We start from the raw sequence: 20351 nt of genomic DNA, 5'->3' as shown, positions 1-20351 counted from the left end.
AAATCACAAACAAACAAAATACAAAACATATATCACAAAATACAAAAACATATCATAAACAAAATACATGAACATATCACAAACAAACACAAAAATAAACATATCACAAAAATATCTCAACATATAAACATAAAATGCATAAACATATCACAAAAATAAAACAAAAATAAAAATCACAAACATAAACAAAATACATAAACATATATCACAGACAAACACAAACAAAATACAAAAACATCACAAAAATAAAACACAAAAATAAACATATATCACAAAAATACATAAACATCACAAACAAAAACAAAATACAAAACATATCACAAACATAAAATACATAAACATGTATCACAAACAAACACAAAAATAAACATATCACAAAAATACATAAACATATCACAAACATAAGCATATCACAACATATAAACATAAAATATATAAACATATCAGAAAAATATTGCACCTTTAGCACACTTGACTGTCCACTGCCTGACAGCTCTGACATCTCAGCTGAAGTTTCTCTCCTCACACGTGACGACCTCGCGCCAGCTGTGACGTCAGCGGTGTGAGCGCTGCGGCCCCGCCCCTTGCTCTGTGGAAACTGTGTCACTGGGTTAAAGTGAGTAGCGCGCGCGCGGTTGGCGTTGGCGTGGGGGCGGGGAAATGGCCCATAGCAACAAACCTCAGAACATTCAGTTCCTAGCAGCAGAGCATCCGCTCGGTGATCTCCTGGACTTCCAGCTGCTCGCTCCGCTCTCACTGCTCCTCTCATATGACAGACGGGCTGTGTGTTCTTTTTCCTTTTCATTGTTTCCAGGAAACAATATCTTTGTGTAGAAGGGAGGTTCCTGAGGAGATTCCCGGATATCTTTGGAGCGACATGAGCTGTCTGCGTTCACTGCTACAAGTCTGAGGACTGTTTTTTTTTTTTTTTGACGTTATTTAGCTGGTTAGCTAGCTAATAATACAACATTAGCACTTTAAACAGTTTGGGTTTGGACTTGAGGAAAATGGGATCAACAAAACCAGGTAAGGAAGGGGCTTTAATAATATCGTAGCTAGTATAAAATGGATAAAACGCCAAAATGGATGCTGAATTTGTATAATTTGTATTATTAGTCTGTTTATTTGGTGCGTGTGCACAGCGCTACCATGTTTGTGTGTTTGTACTCTCCTTCCTCGTGCTCACATGGCTTGCCCCGCCTGCCCATGTGCCTCTGTGTACACGAGCCGGTGTTCTCTGCTTTCTGATTGGTCGAGAGCCTCTGTGACGTAGCTCATTGCATAATTCGAAGCGGAGTGTCTCCGCAGCAGCATGTGAGCCAGGTGCAGTGACCTAGATTACTTCTTTTTTCAGGCCCGAGTTCAAATAAATCCAAGCTCCCTATGTAGGCGCACTCTCTCGAGTATAAAATAACGAGTGTATCCAAACTGCGAGGTTAAAATAGAAACTGCGTGCTGCTGTGAAATGATATTTGATACCGTGACGCTGAATTGTTGACGTATTAAGTGGGCTGTGCACCCTATTTAGGGATAGGGGTAGCCACTTGGATCGGGTTTGGGATACGGCCCTGGCGAATACGCTGGGAATCCTCAGTCACGCAGGATTAGGTAACCTGCTCTTATCTTTTGCAGTTGATATATTTATAGATATTTTATATTTGTCTTTAAAGATAATATATATCAGTTCTTATTATATATTTATTGCAAATATGAAAGTCTGCATGTGACAATTTCCTGCACAGACCTACTGTACACTTATTTATTGTGTTATTGAATTACACACAAGTATATTTGTTAATTTAAAAATAGAGCCTTAAAAGTGCTTTAGGTAAGATAAATCATATTTGAAGCCCACCCATGTTCATAAAGCTCCGCCTCCATCTTTAATAAGTATGCTCCTAAGTCAGTATAACTATAAAAATATACACAAATATACAAACTACTGATTAGGAAATGAAAAATTAAATCATACATATACATAGAGCGGCGGCTACAATTATCGACAGTCCATAATTATCGACACCTTTTCAGATTTACCAATAAAAACAATTTTACAAAGGTGAGTTTCAGTTACAACAGTTATTATTAGTTAATTAATCAACAGGAAGACCTGCCTCGCCCTTTGATCCTGTCATCTGATGACACAGCTCGTTACCTGAGATGGATTTTTTTTTTTTTTTTAGCACGATCAGCAATTTTTCGGAAAACCCGGACGTTATTATCGCAGGTAAGCATAGTGGAAAGCTCATGGACATGTTTTTACTCCTCAAATTCACCGATATTTCATGATCTGTTTGTCGAAACCTACTTTGTTTCTTAGTCTTTCATTTGACAGTCGCTATTTTGTATCTAAACATGCGTTTGAGAATCACGTGAGGTGTCGATAATAGTGATCACTTTCACCGGTGTCCACCATTATCGACACCCTGTGGAATTAAGTGACATTTACAACCGTTATGGATCGATCTTTGTGTAACATTGTTGAAGCAGATTAAATACTTTAAAAAATAAATAAATAAAAGTGCTGTGATTTTTATAATATTTTTTTTTCTGATCCATAACAGAATGAAATGTTTATAGAGTATTTGGCATCCGATTGCAGTAAATAGAATTGGACCAGAATTAAATTCTTAGCATTAAAAAAAAAATTACATGCTTGAAATATTCAGATTTTTCTATTCCATTTAGAGAATTTTTTTTATAGTTTGTTGTAAATATCTACCACATATATTACAATATCAGTAGACATTTTATATTTTTAGATGTAAATTTAAAATCTCAAATTTTTTTTGTTTTGAAAATTTATTGAAGCTTCACCAATCTGAATCTAATTGTAACAAATTGGAGCATTGTTTGAATTATTGGTAAACTACAAAATTAGAAATGAACACAAACAACAAGAAGTGATTACCAAAATGTGATCTACGATTTATCTTCCGATTAAGTATTTTCAAATACTTAGCAAGTGGAACAAAAATATTTTCTGATGCAGGTTAAACATTATCAGTTCATTTGTTTACAAACATTAGAATTACTTCCTCATTTACATAAGCACCGACATCCACATATTTATATAAAAGATGTTTCGTACTAAATGTAAGTCTATTAGGGTGCATCAGTTGCCCCCTAAAAATGAAACGTTCCTCCGATCATGATGCATTTTTGTTTTTATGTTCCTTTTGGTAAGAAAACACACTGGGTGAAATATTTTGACAAAATTCAAAAGTTTAATGGTGGTACCAGGAGCTCAAAGTTATGGAAAAAGCTGCTATTTTATGACACAATTTCGATCACTTTTCATGAAACATTATGGCACCTTATAGAGTATACCAAATATCTTCGATACACATTTTTAGTACATATTCTAAATATATTATCAAGCACAGTTTGAGTTTTAGCTGTTCATTGAATCGTTGTTCAACTACTTTTAAACAATACAAATTTATTATGAATCACCTTAATGCTTCTCAATCCCTTGCAAAGGTTCTTAACATGATCTCTGGGTCACAAGAAATCAATAAATGGAGTCCAACATTGTGATTCAAACCTTACGCGAAAACATAAAATAAGCGTTTTTTGGCAAAAATTGAACCTCATGGTGCCACCATTAGACTTTTGAATATGGTCAAAAAATTTTACAAGATGTCTTTATAGAGGGCTACCGCATGACGTCACTGTGCCGCGAGATTTTGTTAGGCGCCATATTGGAAGACCAAGTACATGCACTCACAATATAAAACAAAGTACGAGCGAGAGTAAAGTGACACGATGGCTGATAATTCGGGTTATGTGAGTACATTACCAGCTGCAGAAAGGGCACGGTATGTGGAGAAACTGGCTGTGATTGATGGGTTTGACCCATATGATAAGACTCGCGGCAAGGGAGAATGAAAACATAAGGAGGACCTGACACCAATTCTGCCATCTGTTTGCTACCCAGACATTGTAAACTATTTGTTGTTTACACCCAGTGCCTACACTGCTGATGACTTGAAGGCCTACAAAGGGCTACAGGCTTACAATTATGTTGTTAGTGGCTTGGTTCGTGATATTACAGCTGTTATTAAGAATAACCTACACATAGTTATGGCCAAGGTAATCTTGTTGATATTTATCTTTTAATAATATATCTTTTCAGTTGAAAAATTAATACTTTTTGTTACTATTAAGGTATCCATAATTTAGGTTAATTTATCCAAATTATACATATGTATTTATGATATATGCCTACACAACAACTATGCTTTATTTATATAATAGGAGGGAGAGCAAGCGCCAAACCATCCTAAATTATTATTATTATTATTATTATATTGTAGAAGTCTGGGAGGCTTGCTCCTCATACAGTTATCAACTTGGGGCCAATTTAGCATGTTTTAAATCTGAATTTCTTGCATTTGCTTACCTCAGTGTCCACAGATCATGCACAGACTTATCCATTACATCCACAGGTTTCTTTCAAGTCTACTGTTGGGCCAATAAATCATAAATAAAACAGCTCAGATTTGTTTGTTTAAGTCGTTTGCCACTCCACTTTATTCTCGTGGGCTCACATACCGCTGCCGTTATTTCCCCCTAATCACGAGTTTGTTGGTCTTCCAAAATGGCGCAGGGTCTGTTTACTTCCGGTTTCGGGTGACGTCAGTGAAATCCCTCTACTGGTGAAAAGGAACACCCAAACAAAAATGCATCAGATTTTATGAAAGTGAGGGCAACTGATGCACCCTAAAGTATATTTAAAATTTTTTTTAAATAAAACTGTTTTGTTAAATTAATACCACATAGCGATTATTGTTTTGTTTTTTAACAATCATCTGGATGTCAATAATTGTGGAACGGTGTCACGTGATCTGATACGCTAAGTAATCGGGAATCAACTCCATTTTTTTTTTTCCAGTGGAAGTTTGAGTAATTATTCATGCACAGTTTACATACTGAAAGTCTTTTCTACTTTTGCGACGGCTAAAAGGTTGTTAAGGTGTCGATAATTGTAGCCGCCCCTCTAGTAAAATATAAAATCCATATAAGCCAGTTCAAATTTTTATGTTTTCATGTATTCCCCAAAATTTATGATGTAAAATGAGAAGCATTGTGAATATGTCGTGTCTTAAAAGATCTTTTACAGACTGATTGATTAAACGTTGCAAGAACCTACTAAACTTGCAATGAAGAACAAACTCGCGTACAGACTTCATCTGCAGTCCAGTAGGGTTTTTTTGTTTTTTTTTCCTCCCTTTCTCACAGCTTTATTTCTCCATGTTCACCCCTAAAGCACATTATTCAGTAATGTCTATGAATTATTCAGTAACTGCAGTGAAACCCATAGAAAAGCTGTATAATTTAGGGAGTGAGGAATGTGTGTGTGTGTGTGTGTGTGTGTGTGTTGCTGTAGGTCTTGTGAAGTCAAGGGGTTTAAAGCTGACCTTTGTATGGAATTGCTGTTATTTATGCTCATGCTGTAACCTTATCGTCATCCTCTTAATTGGGGCGGGGTTGCATGATAAACCAGCTGCAGAGCCCCTATTGCGCCTTTAACCCCCAGATGTAAATTTTAAATTAATTATAACTCCTGGGCTTAAAGCACCACCATGGCTGCAATCTGCCCATACGTGTGACCTTTTTCTACCCCAAACAGGAAACGGAATGTTGCAGAACTTGCAAATTCATAGAGTTTACTGTTAAAAAGGTCTTGTGTGCAGTTTTGTTCAGTTTGCTTGTAATAGGACTGGGTACAGAACCGTATACATTCCAGCCCTGCTAATAAATAAATAACTGTCTTCTGTTCTTCCTCTTTTGCCAGCTGGAGTGATTGCGTACATCTGCTCTTCCGGCTCTACCTCCAGCCCCAAATCCTGCTTGAGTGACAGCTCCATCGTCCACTCACAGGCCTCATCCCTGCCCCCTTCAACAGCACAGAGCCTGAAGATGGAAATGCCCAGTGCCAGGCCTCTGAGCATCCCGAAACCTGCCAACTCTCGTATGCCTGCATCGGAGAAGAGTGCAACCAAAAGCAGCATCACAAGTAAGTCTGGACTTCCCCGTACAAAAAAAGCTTGTTATAGTCGGTCTGCGCCGCACATTTGGGAAACTTGCACTGCTGCAAACGGAATAAAATGTATTAATGCGTTATTTCGGATGCATGGTGCCGTTTAACACTGGAGCCTGTGATAATGATTGACAGTTTACACTAGAAGTGTCCAGTGGAAAGGACACGCCTCCTCCACTGTGACTGACAAGTGGAAAGGACACGCCTCCTCCACTGTGACTGACAAGTGGAAAGGACACGCCTCCTCCACTGTGACTGACAAGTGGAAAGGACACGCCTCCTCCACTGTGACTGACAAACGCAAAGGACACGCCTCCTCCACTGTGACTGACAAACGCAAAGGACACGCCTCCTCCACTGTGACTGACAAACGCAAAGGACACGCCTCCTCCTCCACCGTGACTGACAAACGCAAAGGACACGCCTCCTCCTCCGCCGTGACTGACAAACGCAAAGGCCGCGCCTCCTCCTCCGCCGTGACTGGCAAACGCAAAGGCCGCGCCTCCTCCGCATCCGTCGTGACTGACGAGCGCAAAGGCCTCGCCTCCTCCGCATCCGTCGTGACTGACGAGCGCAGAGGCCGCGCCTCCTCCGCATCCGTCGTGACTGACGAGCGCAGAGGCCGCGCCTCCTCCGCATCCGTCGTGACTGACGAGCGCAGAGGCCGCGCCTCCTCCGCATCCGTCGTGACTGACGAGCGCAGAGGCCGCGCCTCCTCCGCATCCGTCGTGACTGACGAGCGCAGAGGCCGCGCCTCCTCCGCATCCGTCGTGACTGACGAGCGCAGAGGCCGCGCCTCCTCCGCATCCGTCGTGACTGACGAGCGCAGAGGCCGCGCCTCCTCCGCATCCGTCGTGACTGACGAGCGCAGAGGCCGCGCCTCCTCCGCATCCGTCGTGACTGACGAGCGCAGAGGCCGCGCCTCCTCCGCATCCGTCGTGACTGACGAGCGCAGAGGCCGCGCCTCCTCCGCATCCGTCGTGACTGACGAGCGCAGAGGCCGCGCCTCCTCCGCATCCGTCGTGACTGACGAGCGCAGAGGCCGCGCCTCCTCCGCATCCGTCGTGACTGACGAGCGCAGAGGCCGCGCCTCCTCCGCATCCGTCGTGACTGACGAGCGCAGAGGCCGCGCCTCCTCCGCATCCGTCGTGACTGACGAGCGCAGAGGCCGCGCCTCCTCCGCATCCGTCGTGACTGACGAGCGCAGAGGCCGCGCCTCCTCCGCATCCGTCGTGACTGACGAGCGCAGAGGCCGCGCCTCCTCCGCATCCGTCGTGACTGACGAGCGCAGAGGCCGCGCCTCCTCCGCATCCGTCGTGACTGACGAGCGCAGAGGCCGCGCCTCCTCCGCATCCGTCGTGACTGACGAGCGCAGAGGCCGCGCCTCCTCCGCATCCGTCGTGACTGACGAGCGCAGAGGCCGCCATTCCGACTGATGAATGCAGAGGCCACGCCTCCTCCTCCTACGCCATTGTGACTGACAGACTCTCAACCACACAGATGGTGTCCATCCTTTATCGTATTCCCTCTTTGTTCAGAATTGACACAAATATATCCAGTGTCCGTGTTTACACCACATATTTGTGTTTATAGAGCTGAACGGCATGGTGCTGCTGTGTAAAGTGTGTGGCGACGTGGCTTCAGGATTTCATTACGGCGTTCATGCTTGTGAAGGTTGCAAGGTAAAAAAAAAAACTCACTTTAATTCATTTACTTGTTTTTTGCTCAGTAAAACCAACCAGTTTTATTAATTTGCTAATTTGTCGTATCTTTAAATGTCGTATCTTTAAACCTTTTTCAGGGCTTTTTCCGGAGGAGCATTCAGCAGAATATCCAGTATAAGAAGTGCATGAAGTCTGAGAACTGCACCATCATGCGTATAAACCGAAACCGCTGCCAGCAGTGCCGATTCAAGAAGTGCCTCGCAGTCGGGATGTCACGGGATGGTGAGCTCTTTTCTTCGGCGCTTCTCCATGGGCGTGGGGTGAAAGAAATTTACTGTTCATTAAACACACTCAGGGTAATGTATAGCAAATAGAGGAGTGGGTTAGCATTTAAATGAAATGTAGAGTGTGTTTGGTGAAAGACGGGTGACAAATTGAAGGAATAAATTCGATGGTAAAATTGATGGGCTGTAAATTAAGGGATAAATAGCCTGTAAATTAGGACGTTTTTAATCAAAAATATTCAAATCAGCTCTGATGGACCCACCCAGTTATTTATCACACTGTAATAACTTGTACTCTGCAATCACTGCGATAATATAACGTTAGTAAATTATGTAACCAAGTGTAATTGTTTCATTATGTAGTTTTTACGTAACTATAGCATTCCTTAATTGTAATGTCACTCGGTTTCTTTTACCATTTAAAGTATTGTTAGCTCTCTCTCGTGTGTGTGTGTGCGTGCTCTCTCTCTCTCTCTCTCTCTCTGGCTGGTTACGTAATTGTCATGAACCGAGACAACAGTTAAGATATGCCACGCACGTCTAACATGAATTTTCTGTCATGCTAGTAAGTTTAATGTAACCCGATTGATTTCTCTCCGACAGCCGTACGATTTGGACGCATCCCGAAGCGCGAGAAGCAGCGCATGCTCCTGGAGATGCAGAACGCCATGAACAGCGTAATGACCGGTGCCCAGCTGCACCAAGTGCTCCGAGACTCCAGCGCCTGCTCTCCGTTGTCATCCTCTTCCTCTCTCTCGCCTCCGTCCTCACCGCAGTGCTCTCAGGACTCTGAGTCGTTAGTGCCCATGGACACTATGAGCTTGACCTCGTCCTGTTCCTCAGACAGCGGCGAGGAGGATTCAGCACCTCGGCCTGACGGATTTCATCTCGCACAATCAGGTGTGATAAATCAGGGGGTTAATTAATGTTTTGTTTTTGTCCTCTATCCGTTAACGCCATGTTGGCCTGGTACGTTAATCTAATGTTCCATCGTGTCCCATAGTTGTGAAAACTAAAGTTCAGAAAGATGCTAAATAAATGTTGGACATTGACGGATATATTTAACGGTTATTCATGAAATCGAGTCGTACATGAGCTGATAGCCGACGAGGCGTATAGCCCTGAGTCAGTTATAAGCCATGTACGACGAGATTGAGTGGAATAACTGTTTTATTCTCTCCACATTCACTGGATTTTTTTTTTTTTTTGAGAAACGGAGCATTTTTATTTTTTGCAAATTCAATAAATAAAAACTTTATACAGAACGTCCAGTAAAATAATTTTCGCTTAGAATGTAAACAAACTGGCGAAATGACACGAGCAATTTGTGAAAAACGCGATTAATTCTTGAAAAAAAAAGTTCTTACCATCAAATACTTTCATTGCATATTTTGTTGCCTTTTTTTGTCGACTTTTTATTTTGTTCTCGGTTGGTTCAGCAACACACGCCACCATTTTCTTCTTCTTTAGGGATTTTTGTCGGTCGGCAAACTACCTTAAAGGAACAGTCCACCGTACTTCCATAATGAAATATGCTCTTATCTGAATTGAGACGAGCTGCTCCGTACCTCTCCGAGCTTTGCGCGACCTCCCAGTCAGTCAGACGCGCTGTCACTCCTGTTAGCAATGTAGCTAGGCTCAGCATGGCCAACGGTATTTTTTGGGGCTGTAGTTAGATGCGACCAAACTCTTCCGCGTTTTTCCTGTTTACATAGGTTTATATGACCAGTGACATGAAACAAGTTCAGTTACACAAATTGAAACGTAGCGATTTTCTATGCTGTGGAAAGTCCGCACTATAATGACAGGCGTACTAACACCTTCTGCGCGCTTCGACAGTGCATTGATATCTGAGCTCCGTATCAATGCGCTGCCGAAGCGCGCAGAAGGTGTTAGTACGCCTGTCATTATAGTGCGGACTTTCCATAGCATAGAAAATCGCTACGTTTCAATTTGTGTAACTGAACTTGTTTCATGTCACTGGTCATATAAACCTATGTAAACAGGAAAAACGCGGAAGAGTTTGGTCGCATCTAACTACAGCCCCAAAAAATACCGTTGGCCATGCTGAGCCTAGCTACATTGCTAACAGGAGTGACAGCGCGTCTGACTGCGTCTGACTGACTGGGAGGTCGCGCAAAGCTCGGAGAGGTACGGAGCAGCTCGTCTCAATTCAGATAAGAGCATATTTCATTATGGAAATACAGTGGACTGGTCCTTTAAAGGTGCAGTCCCATCACTGACTGGGCTGGAGTGTGGAACAGGAGATATTGGGGGGGATTATTCTTTTAGCTGTTTCTGTTTCTTTTAAATGCTTGATAACAAAGTGATATATCTGACTTGATGTGCTCCACCATTTTGTTTTTCTCTACTCACGGTATATGAGCTGATATCCTAGTAGTAGAGGAGCCAATCGGAGCATGTGATTGCTCATATCCAGTGAATGTGGATATGAAGAAGGATAACTTTATAAGTAACGCAGTAGATTGTTTCTCTAAGCACTTCTTACTGTCTAGAATTCAAGACCGTAAGATGATTCTCTGAATCATCTGTGAATTTGGTGTTTATCTTTCCTCCAACAGGGGGCGCTCTTTCACTGGGCCTCTCAGAACGACTGAGCAACAGTAACATGACAAACATCCCCAGCTCTCCATGTGAAAGTCGGCAGCAAATCACTATCCGGTACCACAGCAGCGCTCAGCCTGATAACGCCTCGTACTGTCACTACAGCAGACCCAATCTGAACGAACTCGCTGGAACATCAGCCAACCGAAGGCACCTGGTGAGTGTCAGACTTCCTGTTTTGATGCCAAGATTTAATATGTCAGTAGACAGAAGTTTGTAGCTACATAGATGAGCAAAGTGGATGGATATGTGGGTGTATAGATGCACTGCCTTGTCTGATTATTCACCCCTTTTGAACTTTTGGCATTTTGTATTAAAGCATGGTGGTGGTAGCACCATGCTGCGCGTTAGTTTGGTCACTTAGTAGCTAAATAGACAAAGTCTTTTATAAAAATCCCACCTACTATCACTACTACTATGATGTAGATGTTGGATATGGATGGCTTCCTGTTCAGACACTGAAAACAGTCGCGTGTCCTACAGGTGTGTCCGATGAACACTTCACCCATCGTGGACCCGTCGAAGTCCAGCCATGAGATATGGGAGGAGTTCTCCATGAGCTTCACGCCTGCTGTGCGAGAGGTGGTGGAGTTTGCCAGGCAGATTCCTGGCTTTCGCGAGCTCTCGCAGCACGACCAGGTCAGCCTGCTCAAGGCTGGAACGTTCGAGGTACAGAGCATACACTTGTACCGTCTTTACCAGCACAGGTCACTTTTTACAGTTTCGTTACTGTAACTTTGCTCTGATGGTGTGCTGACAGGTGCTGATGGTGCGCTTCTCTTCGCTGTTCGACGTCAAGCAGCGTACGGTGAGCTTCCTGAGTGGGCGGAGCTACAGCATAGAGGCTCTGCGCTCCATGGGTGCCGGAGAACTGCTCTCGTCCATGTTTGACTTCAGTGAGAAGCTCATGGCGCTGCAGCTCAGCCCTGAGGAGATCAGCCTCTTCACCGCACTCGTGCTCGTCTCTGCTGGTACGGCTAAAAGAAATCCTCCTTTAGGGAAGGTTTTAATTTGGAACTTATTTAATGGTTTACACTCCTATATACACCAACATAAATATGATGGACTCTTAAGATGAGGAGTTTGACAAAAGTTAGAACTTAAAAAAAAAAAACGTTCTTGGTTCGCCTGGCAAGCCAGACTAAATGTGAATATTTAGTCTGGCCTCGGTCGTAGACATTTCCGAAGGGTGTGGGAGGAACAACCCGCTGTCTTTCAAACTGTCTCTGTGCGTATAGGCCAACGCTCTGACCAATCAGCGCAACAGTGACTGTGACGTAGTCAGAGCGACAGAAAGCAGTGGGGGAGACCTTGAAATAAATAATTTTTCAAAATGCGTATTAATTAATAAACAGGTTCTAGATATTAAGAAGTTTGGAGATAATGACCACAAGTTTGGAGTCTGTACCACATACTTAACATACACTCGTTTTTTTTTTTTTCCAAGTGTTTTTCAAGGGTTTGCTTAAACTGTTTTTGAGAGTTTTTATTTAGTGGTGTTTGGTGAAATAATTTCCCTCAAATTTAAAATAACGGGAAAATAAGAAACAATCAAAAAGTAATGTTTCAAAGCTGTTTATTAATTCTTCGTACTGCACAAACTAGCCCCATCCTTTTGGCTACGAGCGGAGCCAGCTGGTAGATCAGACTTTTGCCGTAGCCGGTCGGCAAAACAGCGAAAACGTCCTTCTTGAAAAGGAATGAGCGGAGAGCCTCTTCCTGCTCATGTTTCAACGAAAACTCCAAGTCTAATTCTTCTAAAACTGATTCCAAAGCGGAGTCAAACAAGCGCTGTTCACTAGCCGTAGCCATCTTTCCTGTTGCGCTTTCTCCAGCGTCGCGCAGCCTTGTCGTCACTCCTGCAAAAGCCCGCCCAAAGAATCCACACAAAAACCTTGCGTTGTGATTGGCGGACACGATTTGATGCCCGGGGTGTGTTGTTGATATGGTGTGAGGCTAGACCCACTCGCAGGCAAAAATATTTTTGGCCGCTAGGCGGGTGGGTCTAGTTTACTAGGCTAGTTCTTGGTGGTAGACTCAGCATTTCCACCAACGTTTTTGAAAAACATCGACAGTGTTTTTTAATTTATTGATTTATCTTCTGATAAAGTTTAACATCACATTGCTTGTTTGCAGACCGCACCGGGATCGAGGACATGAGCTCGGTGGAGGCTCTGCAGGAGAACCTGATCAGAGCCCTGAGGAACCTGATCATGAAGAACCACTCGAACGAGGCGGCCGTCTTCACCAAGCTGCTGCTGAAGCTGCCGGAGCTTCGTTCCCTCAATAACATGCACTCGGAGGAGCTGCTCTCCTTCAAGGTCCACCCTTAAAACTGCTGGATCTGCTGTCCTCTTTCGGACCAAACCGGGCTGTACATTTCCCTCTTGAATGTGTCGAACAAGAGATTATTATTATTATTATTATTATTATTACTTCAAGGGGATTTAGGAACTGTAGAAGTCCAGAGAAGTGATGTCAAATTTTTAATTTTTATTCCCCCCACCTTCTGTCCTCTTAGCTCAACACAAAGTATAAGATAATTGGGTTGCCAGATTGGGGTGGGTTTAAAATTATTATTATTATTTTTTTTTTTTTAATTCAGTCAGTTTAAACTTTTTACAAATTAACCCCCCAGCTTAAGTTATACTTAAGAACAATACTTAAGTTATTCCACAAAATCGAGTCGTACATAAGCTGATAGCTGATGAGGCGCGTCGCACTGAGTTCTCTACAAGCCATGTATGACAAGATTGAGTGGAATAACTGTTTTATTCTATCCACATTCACTGCATTTTTTAGAAACGGAGCATTTTTATTTTTTTCCAAATTCGAGAAATAAAAACTTGATACAAAACTTCCGACAAAATCATTTCCGCTTAGAATGTAAACAAACTGGAGAAATGACAGGAGCAATTTGTGAAAAATGCTATAATAATAATAATTATTGAAAAAAAAAAAGTTACGTTCTTACCATCAAATCCTTTTTGGGGGGGGGATTTTGTTTTCGAGTAGAGATTTTATTTCATCCTTGGTTGGTTCAGCAATCATTTTGTTTTTCCTCAACTCGTGATATCCAAGTAGTAGGATATCAGCTCATACCCACGCCAATCGGAGCGTGCGATTGCTCATATCCAGTGAATGTAGATGGAATAGAATCAAGGAACAATTGAGACAGGTTTATATTAATGTGTTTGTTCTAATGTTATCATTTCTTTGAGAGGCTGATGAGGGAATGGCCGTTTATAGCTACTATAATGCACCTGATAACAGGAAGTAACTTGTTTCAGCATTAAATGTAACTATAAAGGGGGTTGTTCTTTAAGTTAATTGGACATTATCTATTCGTTAGCAAATTGCTGTAGGATGAAGAGGAGTAAAACACTTCAGGGCGTGCAGTTATCGGAAAATAATCAACTTTAGGATGGGAACAGGAAACCTTTTTTTTTTTTTTTTTTAAATTTATTTTTTTTCCCAATAATGTGTCCCTGAGTGTTTTATTCTTTACAACGAGGACGGGGGGGTCTGGTATCTCAGTTCTGGACTTCTGTAAGGAACAGAATGCTGTATTTTTGTGTATGTATAGAATATCTACAGTATATAACAAGTCTAAAGTCAGAATTGCACACTGTGGTATCGATGATATGGACAGCACAGGTGAGGCAGAGACGGAGATCACTGCTGTAAGCTTCCCGAGCATGTCGAGTCGTGGCCGTCCAGGTCCTGCGCTTGCTTCTCTGCACTATTCTTTGCACACTTGACAAAAGGATGGAATTGTATCAAAGTTTCTGAAACGTGCAATAGGTGCTAATGCATGATTTATGTGTATTCGGATAGTTTAATGTGGTATCCTGTCCAAAACGTTCTGTTTTGAAATGTCCTACTTACTAGTTTTTGTTTGGGCTCCATCATCATCATCATCTGTGTGTAAAACGCCTTTTGTATTTTACTCATGAATGTATAACTTTAGCCAGGCTGCACATCAGGCGCCGCTTTTGAAATGGGAACTCGCTGCTTTTGCACACGGTGACGCCGAAGAGAACTGAAGCACAGGCAGTGTGTAAATGCTCTGTATGTTAGTCTATGCATAATCCTGACACCAAGGCAGTATGACTCGTTGGAGTCCATCTTCCATCACGGAAACATCACTGGAGAAATGTTTTCTGCCACCGTGAATGTATATCAAGAACAAAAGGACCTCTGGACTTAATGCGACACATATACGGGCGTGTGTTCTTTTACAGATGACTCTGAAGCAGATTAAGTGGAAATCCGATTTCCGGGACTCACCCCACACGTCTTTTTCTCATCACTATGCAGCTCAACAGTGTGGACTTTTCATATGAAACCATGGTAACGAAGCTCTATATATGTAATGTAATGCAAAGTTATATTCTTTATGTCTACATTGTACTCTGTTGTGTAAGATATCTATCTATATAAATATATATACAGTATATAAATAAATATCTATTAGTCACCTATAATAAAACTGTCCGTGTTTCATTGCTATTAACAAAGAAAAACCTGTTCCAGTATTTTATTAGTGTATGTTTGTGGAATAATTTCATCAAAAACTAACACCTCTGTGACTCCTCTATCTTACATCCACTGACCTGGCCAGAGTCAGTCATCGCTAAGGGTTATAAATAATACTGATTATTCTTTCACTGTATATGAGCAATCACGTACTCTGATTGGCTACTTTATTACTAGGATATGAGCTGATCTCCAATGAGTAGAGAAAAACAAAATGGCGGTGCATGTTGCTGAACCAACCAAGGACGAAATAAAAACTACTTGAAAACAAAACCACAAAAAAAAAGCCACAAAATATGGAATAAAAGTATTTGATGGTAAGAACTTTTTCCCCCCAAATAATTATTAACGCATTTTTCATAAATTGTGCAAGTCATTTCACTGGTTTGTTTAAGCAGAAGTTATTTTGTCAGCGGTTTTGAATAAATTTGCAAAAAATAATGCTCCGTTTCTCAAAATCCAGTGAATGTGGATAGAATAAAACAGTTATTCCACTCAATCTCATTGTACATGGCTTAGCGCCAACTCGGTGCTACGCGCCTTGTCGGCTATCAGCTCATGCACGACTATTTCATGGAATATCTCCTCAAGAGATTGTTGAAAAACCTGTTAAATATCTCATCTCATCTCATTATCTCTAGCCGCTTTATCCTGTTCTACAGGGTCGCAGGCAAGCTGGAGCCTATCCCAGCTGACTACGGGCGAGAGGCGGGGTACACCCTGGACAAGTCGCCAGGTCATCACAGGGCTGACACATAGACACAGACAACCATTCACACCTACGGTCAATTTAGAGTCACCAGTTAACCTAACCTGCATGTCTTTGGACTGTGGGGGAAACCGGAGCACCCGGAGGAAACCCACGCGGACATGGGGAGAACATGCAAACTCCACACAGAAAGGCCCTCGCCGGCCACGGGGCTCGAACCCGGACCTTCTTGCTGTGAGGCGACAGCGCTAACCACTGCACCACCGTGCCGCCCCCTGTTAAATATTTATAAGCATTTCCACTCCCACAAAAAAAAAAGCAGAGACCTGATAAATTCATCTCATCTCATTATCTGTAGCCGCTTTATCCTTCTACAGGGTCGCAGGCAAGCTGGAGCCTATCCCAGCTGACTACGGGCGAAAGGCGGGGTACACCCTGGACAAGTCGCCAGGTCATCACAGGGCTGACACATAGACACAGACAACCATTCACACTCACATTCACACCTACGGTCAATTTAGAGTCACCAGTTAACCTAACCTGCATGTCTTTGGACTGTGGGGGAAACCGGAGCACCCGGAGGAAACCCACGTGGACACGGGGAGAACATGCAAACTCCGCACAGAAAGGCCCTCGCCGGCCACGGGGCTCGAACCCAGACCTTCTTGCTGTGAGGCGACAGCACTAACCACTACACCACCATGCCGCCCCAGTACGCATAATGTTTTGTTCAATTCGGTCGCATTTTACCAGAGTTACAGCCCTTGATTAACAACCTTATACATTGACAATTTCATGAAGTCTTTCCTTCTGACATTAACTCCTCACAATTTTTGGACGAATTTCTCGAAGCTTGGTAAAAGGCCTTGTTATATGACGGTAATATGCAGATTGCGATTTAAGTTCTTTTGTGAAAATTTTACCAGAGTTTTGACCCTTGATTAAATAACTTGTACTTTGACAGTTTCATGAGGGTGTACGTTCTTCTGAAATCAACTCCTCTTACAATTTGTGGAGGAATTTCACCAAACTTGGCAAAAGGCTGTGTTATATGACAGTTATATGTACCGTATATTGAAATTTCGTTTAATTTGGGCAAATTTGACCAGAGTTATGCCCTTGATTATTAACAAACTTGTACTTTGGCAATTTCATCAAGGTGTGCTTGCTTTCTGAAATCAACTTCCCTCACAATTTTTATTTTCCCCCGCTGGCTGAAAGGCCCGAAGGAGGATTATGTCATGGCAATGTCCGTCTGTCTGTCCCAGGAAGGGTACTCACTTTCTGAAATCAACTCCTCTCACAATTTTTGGAACAATTTCACAAAACCTGACAGATTCTTTGTTATATGTCGGTAATACGCATATTGCAATTTCGTTCAATTCATTCGCATTTTACCTGAGTTTATGGCGGGGGAAATTGTGCTCTCAGGGCACTCTTTTGTTGTTATTTATGAGAAAGATAAACAGAGAGGTTAATGAGAGGACAACTGATTTTATTCTATCCACATTCACTGGATATGAGCAATCGTATGCTCTGATAGCCTAGTAGCCAATCAGCTCATATACTGTGAGTAGACAAAAACAAAATGGCGGAGCGTGTTGCTGAACCAACACAAGACAAAATAAAAACTCTAGTTGAAAAGAAAACCCCCGAAATTATCAAGTAGTTAAAAGAAACAGAAATAGCTAAATAAAATAAGTCCCTCTCCCCCAATATCTCCTGTTCTACACTCCTTAAGTTGGTTTGTTGACCGCCAAAAAACCATAAAGAAGAAGAAGAAAATCCAAAAAAAGGCAACAAAATATGGAATAAAAGTATTCGATGGTAAGAACGCATCTTTTTTTATTTTTCAAGAATTATCGCATTTTTCACAAATTGCTTCTGTCATTTCGCTGGTTTGTTTACATTCTAAGCGGAAATGATTTCGTTGGATGTTTTGTATAAAGTTTCAATATATTGGATTTGCAGAAAATAAAAATAAAATGCTCCGTTTCTCAAAATCCAGTGAATGTGGATAGAATAAAACAGTTATTCCACTCAATCTCGTCGTACATGGCTTGTCGACTCGGTGCTACGCGCCTCATCGTCTATCAGCTCATATATGACTCGATTTCATGGAATAACTGTTAAATAGCTGCTGTATCATATAAGTGAAAACTAGTTTTGCGGATGTTCCACAATGTTAAACGTAACTATAAACTAATAAAAAGTAGGATGTGTCACTCTTTAATATAAGTGCTGTTGGAATAAAGAGGAATAAAACACTTCAGGTTCGGAAGATAATCCACTGTTTGGGGTAGTAACAGGAACTCCGTTGTTGATTTTTTTTCTACAATAGTGCACCCGAAAGTGTGTGCGTTATTCCTTATAGAGCCCTGTACTCCCGCGGGAGTCCCGCGGGACCCGCCGCAAAGCAGTGCGGCGCGGGACAAATTTTGAAAGCTCATTGCGGGCGGGACCGGAAGTACACATATGCGGCGCAGGTGAGAGCGGTGATAAGCTGCAGTCCCACTAACTAAAAACATGCTTGAAATTAAATTTATAAATTATTAATTCATGTCTATCATATATAATTCATGCTGGATATTTTTTTGGCATTAATAAAAACATTTTAAGACATCTAAATTTGCAGAGAAAGTCAGATTGAGTGAGAAATGGTATCTTAAACTTGCCATTGATCATTCTAACAGGAAATTCTTTGATCACTCTAATGACTCACAGTTCACACCCAACTAGCAAGAGAACCATGAGTGAAGTGATTTACTTGTTGCGTTAGTCTACAACTTTAACCAGACAGACAGGTTACACAGTGACGGTATGCTTGACTCAATGCTATCCCAGAAATCCTTCCTGTAATATGCAAATTTGGCTGTCCAATCAGAGGCGGCCAAATTTGCATATTACAGGAAGGATTTCTGGGATAGCATTGAGTCAAGCCTACCGTCACTGTGTAACATGTCTCTCTGATTAAAGTTGTAGACTAACGCAAGCAGTAAAGCAATTCACTTCTTTTACTAGCTCTGCTTTACAATAAAAACAAAAACAAAAAACAACAACATTAGTATAAAGCAAGCCCATTCACTTTTTTATACTGCTCAGAGAATTACAATGGTTTCTCATGTGACAAAAATGTGTGATTTGCAATTAAACATTTTAATCATTTGACAGCACTAATTATTATTAGAGATACTACATGCTGAATTCAGAAACAAGGTAAACAATAACAAACGTGAGCTGTAGATATTTATGCTCAAATCCACTCAAAGTAGGGGGTGGGGCACCATCACGCTGTGTCAAGACAAGAACTTTCCTGAGAAATAACGCGAACATCTGCATCATGCAGGATTTGTGGGCGGGAGCGGGACTGAAAATCATAATTCTTTGCGGGCGCGGGCGGGAGTGGGACTGCACAATGCGGGCGTGGGCGGGACTGCACAATGCAGGCGCGGGCGGGACTGCACAATGCGGGCGCGGGCGGGACTGCACAATGCGGGCGCGGGCGGGACTGCACAATGCGGGCGCGGGCGGGACTGCATAATGCGGGCGCGGGCGGGAGCGGGACTGAAAAATCCGACCCGCGCAGACCTCTACTTTATAGTAAAAATTAGTGAAAGATTTTGTGCCATCCTGTTTTCTGGCTAACAGAAAAAGACGAGGAAGATCAGCCTGAAAAACAAACAGCCCTTTAATTGAACTTCAAATCACTAATTAGGACAGAAAAGTCAAATCAGTCCAATGTTATATATTTGTTTGAGATTTTTAAAAAAGTAGAATTTTTAAGGAATATCCAAACTGCTTCTGATTGCTTTTAAGGTAAAGTGCATACAAGAACTCAACCTGAGATCTGAAACGAAACCTGAACTGCAAGGCAGCGAGTTAAAGAAAAGAATCCCGCATCCATCACCCTGAGTATAAAAGAGATATGGTCCAGTTAACGTTTATATAAACTCTTTCTTTGAGATACAAGTGGTTGAGAGCGGGCTGTGTGCAGACAGCATGCAGGTGAAGGTTGTGCAGGATGTGAGGGCAGAACAAATACAGGGTTAGTCAAAATTATGTTAACACTAATGGATTATTTTTCTCCTGAATGTGTGGTGCACCGCGACCACTGATGGCGTAATTGGGCCCTACTTTTTTTTGACACCCCAACAGTGATGTCACCCCAACTGGTGCAGCAGTACGCCATTGATGAACTTCCACTACAGATCGATTGGTTTCTACCATTTAAGTGTTAACATAATTTTGACTAACCCTGTATAATACATTTGAATAAGATGAACAGCTGTTCAACTGAACAAAGGAGATTAATGTAATAAACTACAGATCAGAAGGTGGACCTGGTCTAGTTCAGGTATTTCTTCATGTCACTCCAAACTCTTCATTTTCATCGTAAAATGCTTCAGTGTGGTGGAACAAACTTGTTCCTCGGCTTGCTGTAATCTGCATAGTTACACATATCACTCCACGAGGACGTGTGAAGG

The 20351-nt window shown here is 42.1% G+C and overlaps 1 protein-coding gene across 1 annotated transcript; it reads left to right on the top strand.

Moving 5' to 3' along the window:
- Positions 1-650: 650 nt before the first annotated feature.
- Positions 651-15111, top strand: nr1d2a (nuclear receptor subfamily 1, group D, member 2a). The gene is made up of 9 exons (XM_060900348.1): positions 651-1026; positions 5801-6022; positions 7640-7728; positions 7848-7992; positions 8598-8894; positions 10577-10776; positions 11103-11288; positions 11380-11590; positions 12756-15111. The coding sequence occupies exons 1-9, from the start codon at positions 1008-1010 to the stop codon at positions 12950-12952; spliced, it is 1566 nt and encodes a 521-aa protein (XP_060756331.1). The 5' UTR covers positions 651-1007; the 3' UTR covers positions 12953-15111.
- Positions 15112-20351: the final 5240 nt, after the last annotated feature.

This window comes from Neoarius graeffei, chromosome 19 (assembly GCF_027579695.1).
Source record: "Neoarius graeffei isolate fNeoGra1 chromosome 19, fNeoGra1.pri, whole genome shotgun sequence".
NCBI classification, from domain to species: domain Eukaryota; kingdom Metazoa; phylum Chordata; class Actinopteri; order Siluriformes; family Ariidae; genus Neoarius; species Neoarius graeffei.
The sequence above is the reverse complement of the archived record's forward strand: the minus strand, read 5'-3'. Positions and strand labels throughout refer to the sequence as shown.

What these genes read in the sequence shown, in the direction of transcription:
- nr1d2a (XM_060900348.1), top strand. An exon ending in AGTCGGGATGTCACGGGATG is followed by an intron (nt 7,993 to 8,597) that starts GTGAGCTCTTTT and finishes TCTCTCCGACAG; the next exon opens with CCGTACGATTTGGACGCATC. An exon ending in ACTCGTGCTCGTCTCTGCTG is followed by an intron (nt 11,591 to 12,755) that starts GTACGGCTAAAA and finishes GCTTGTTTGCAG; the next exon opens with ACCGCACCGGGATCGAGGAC.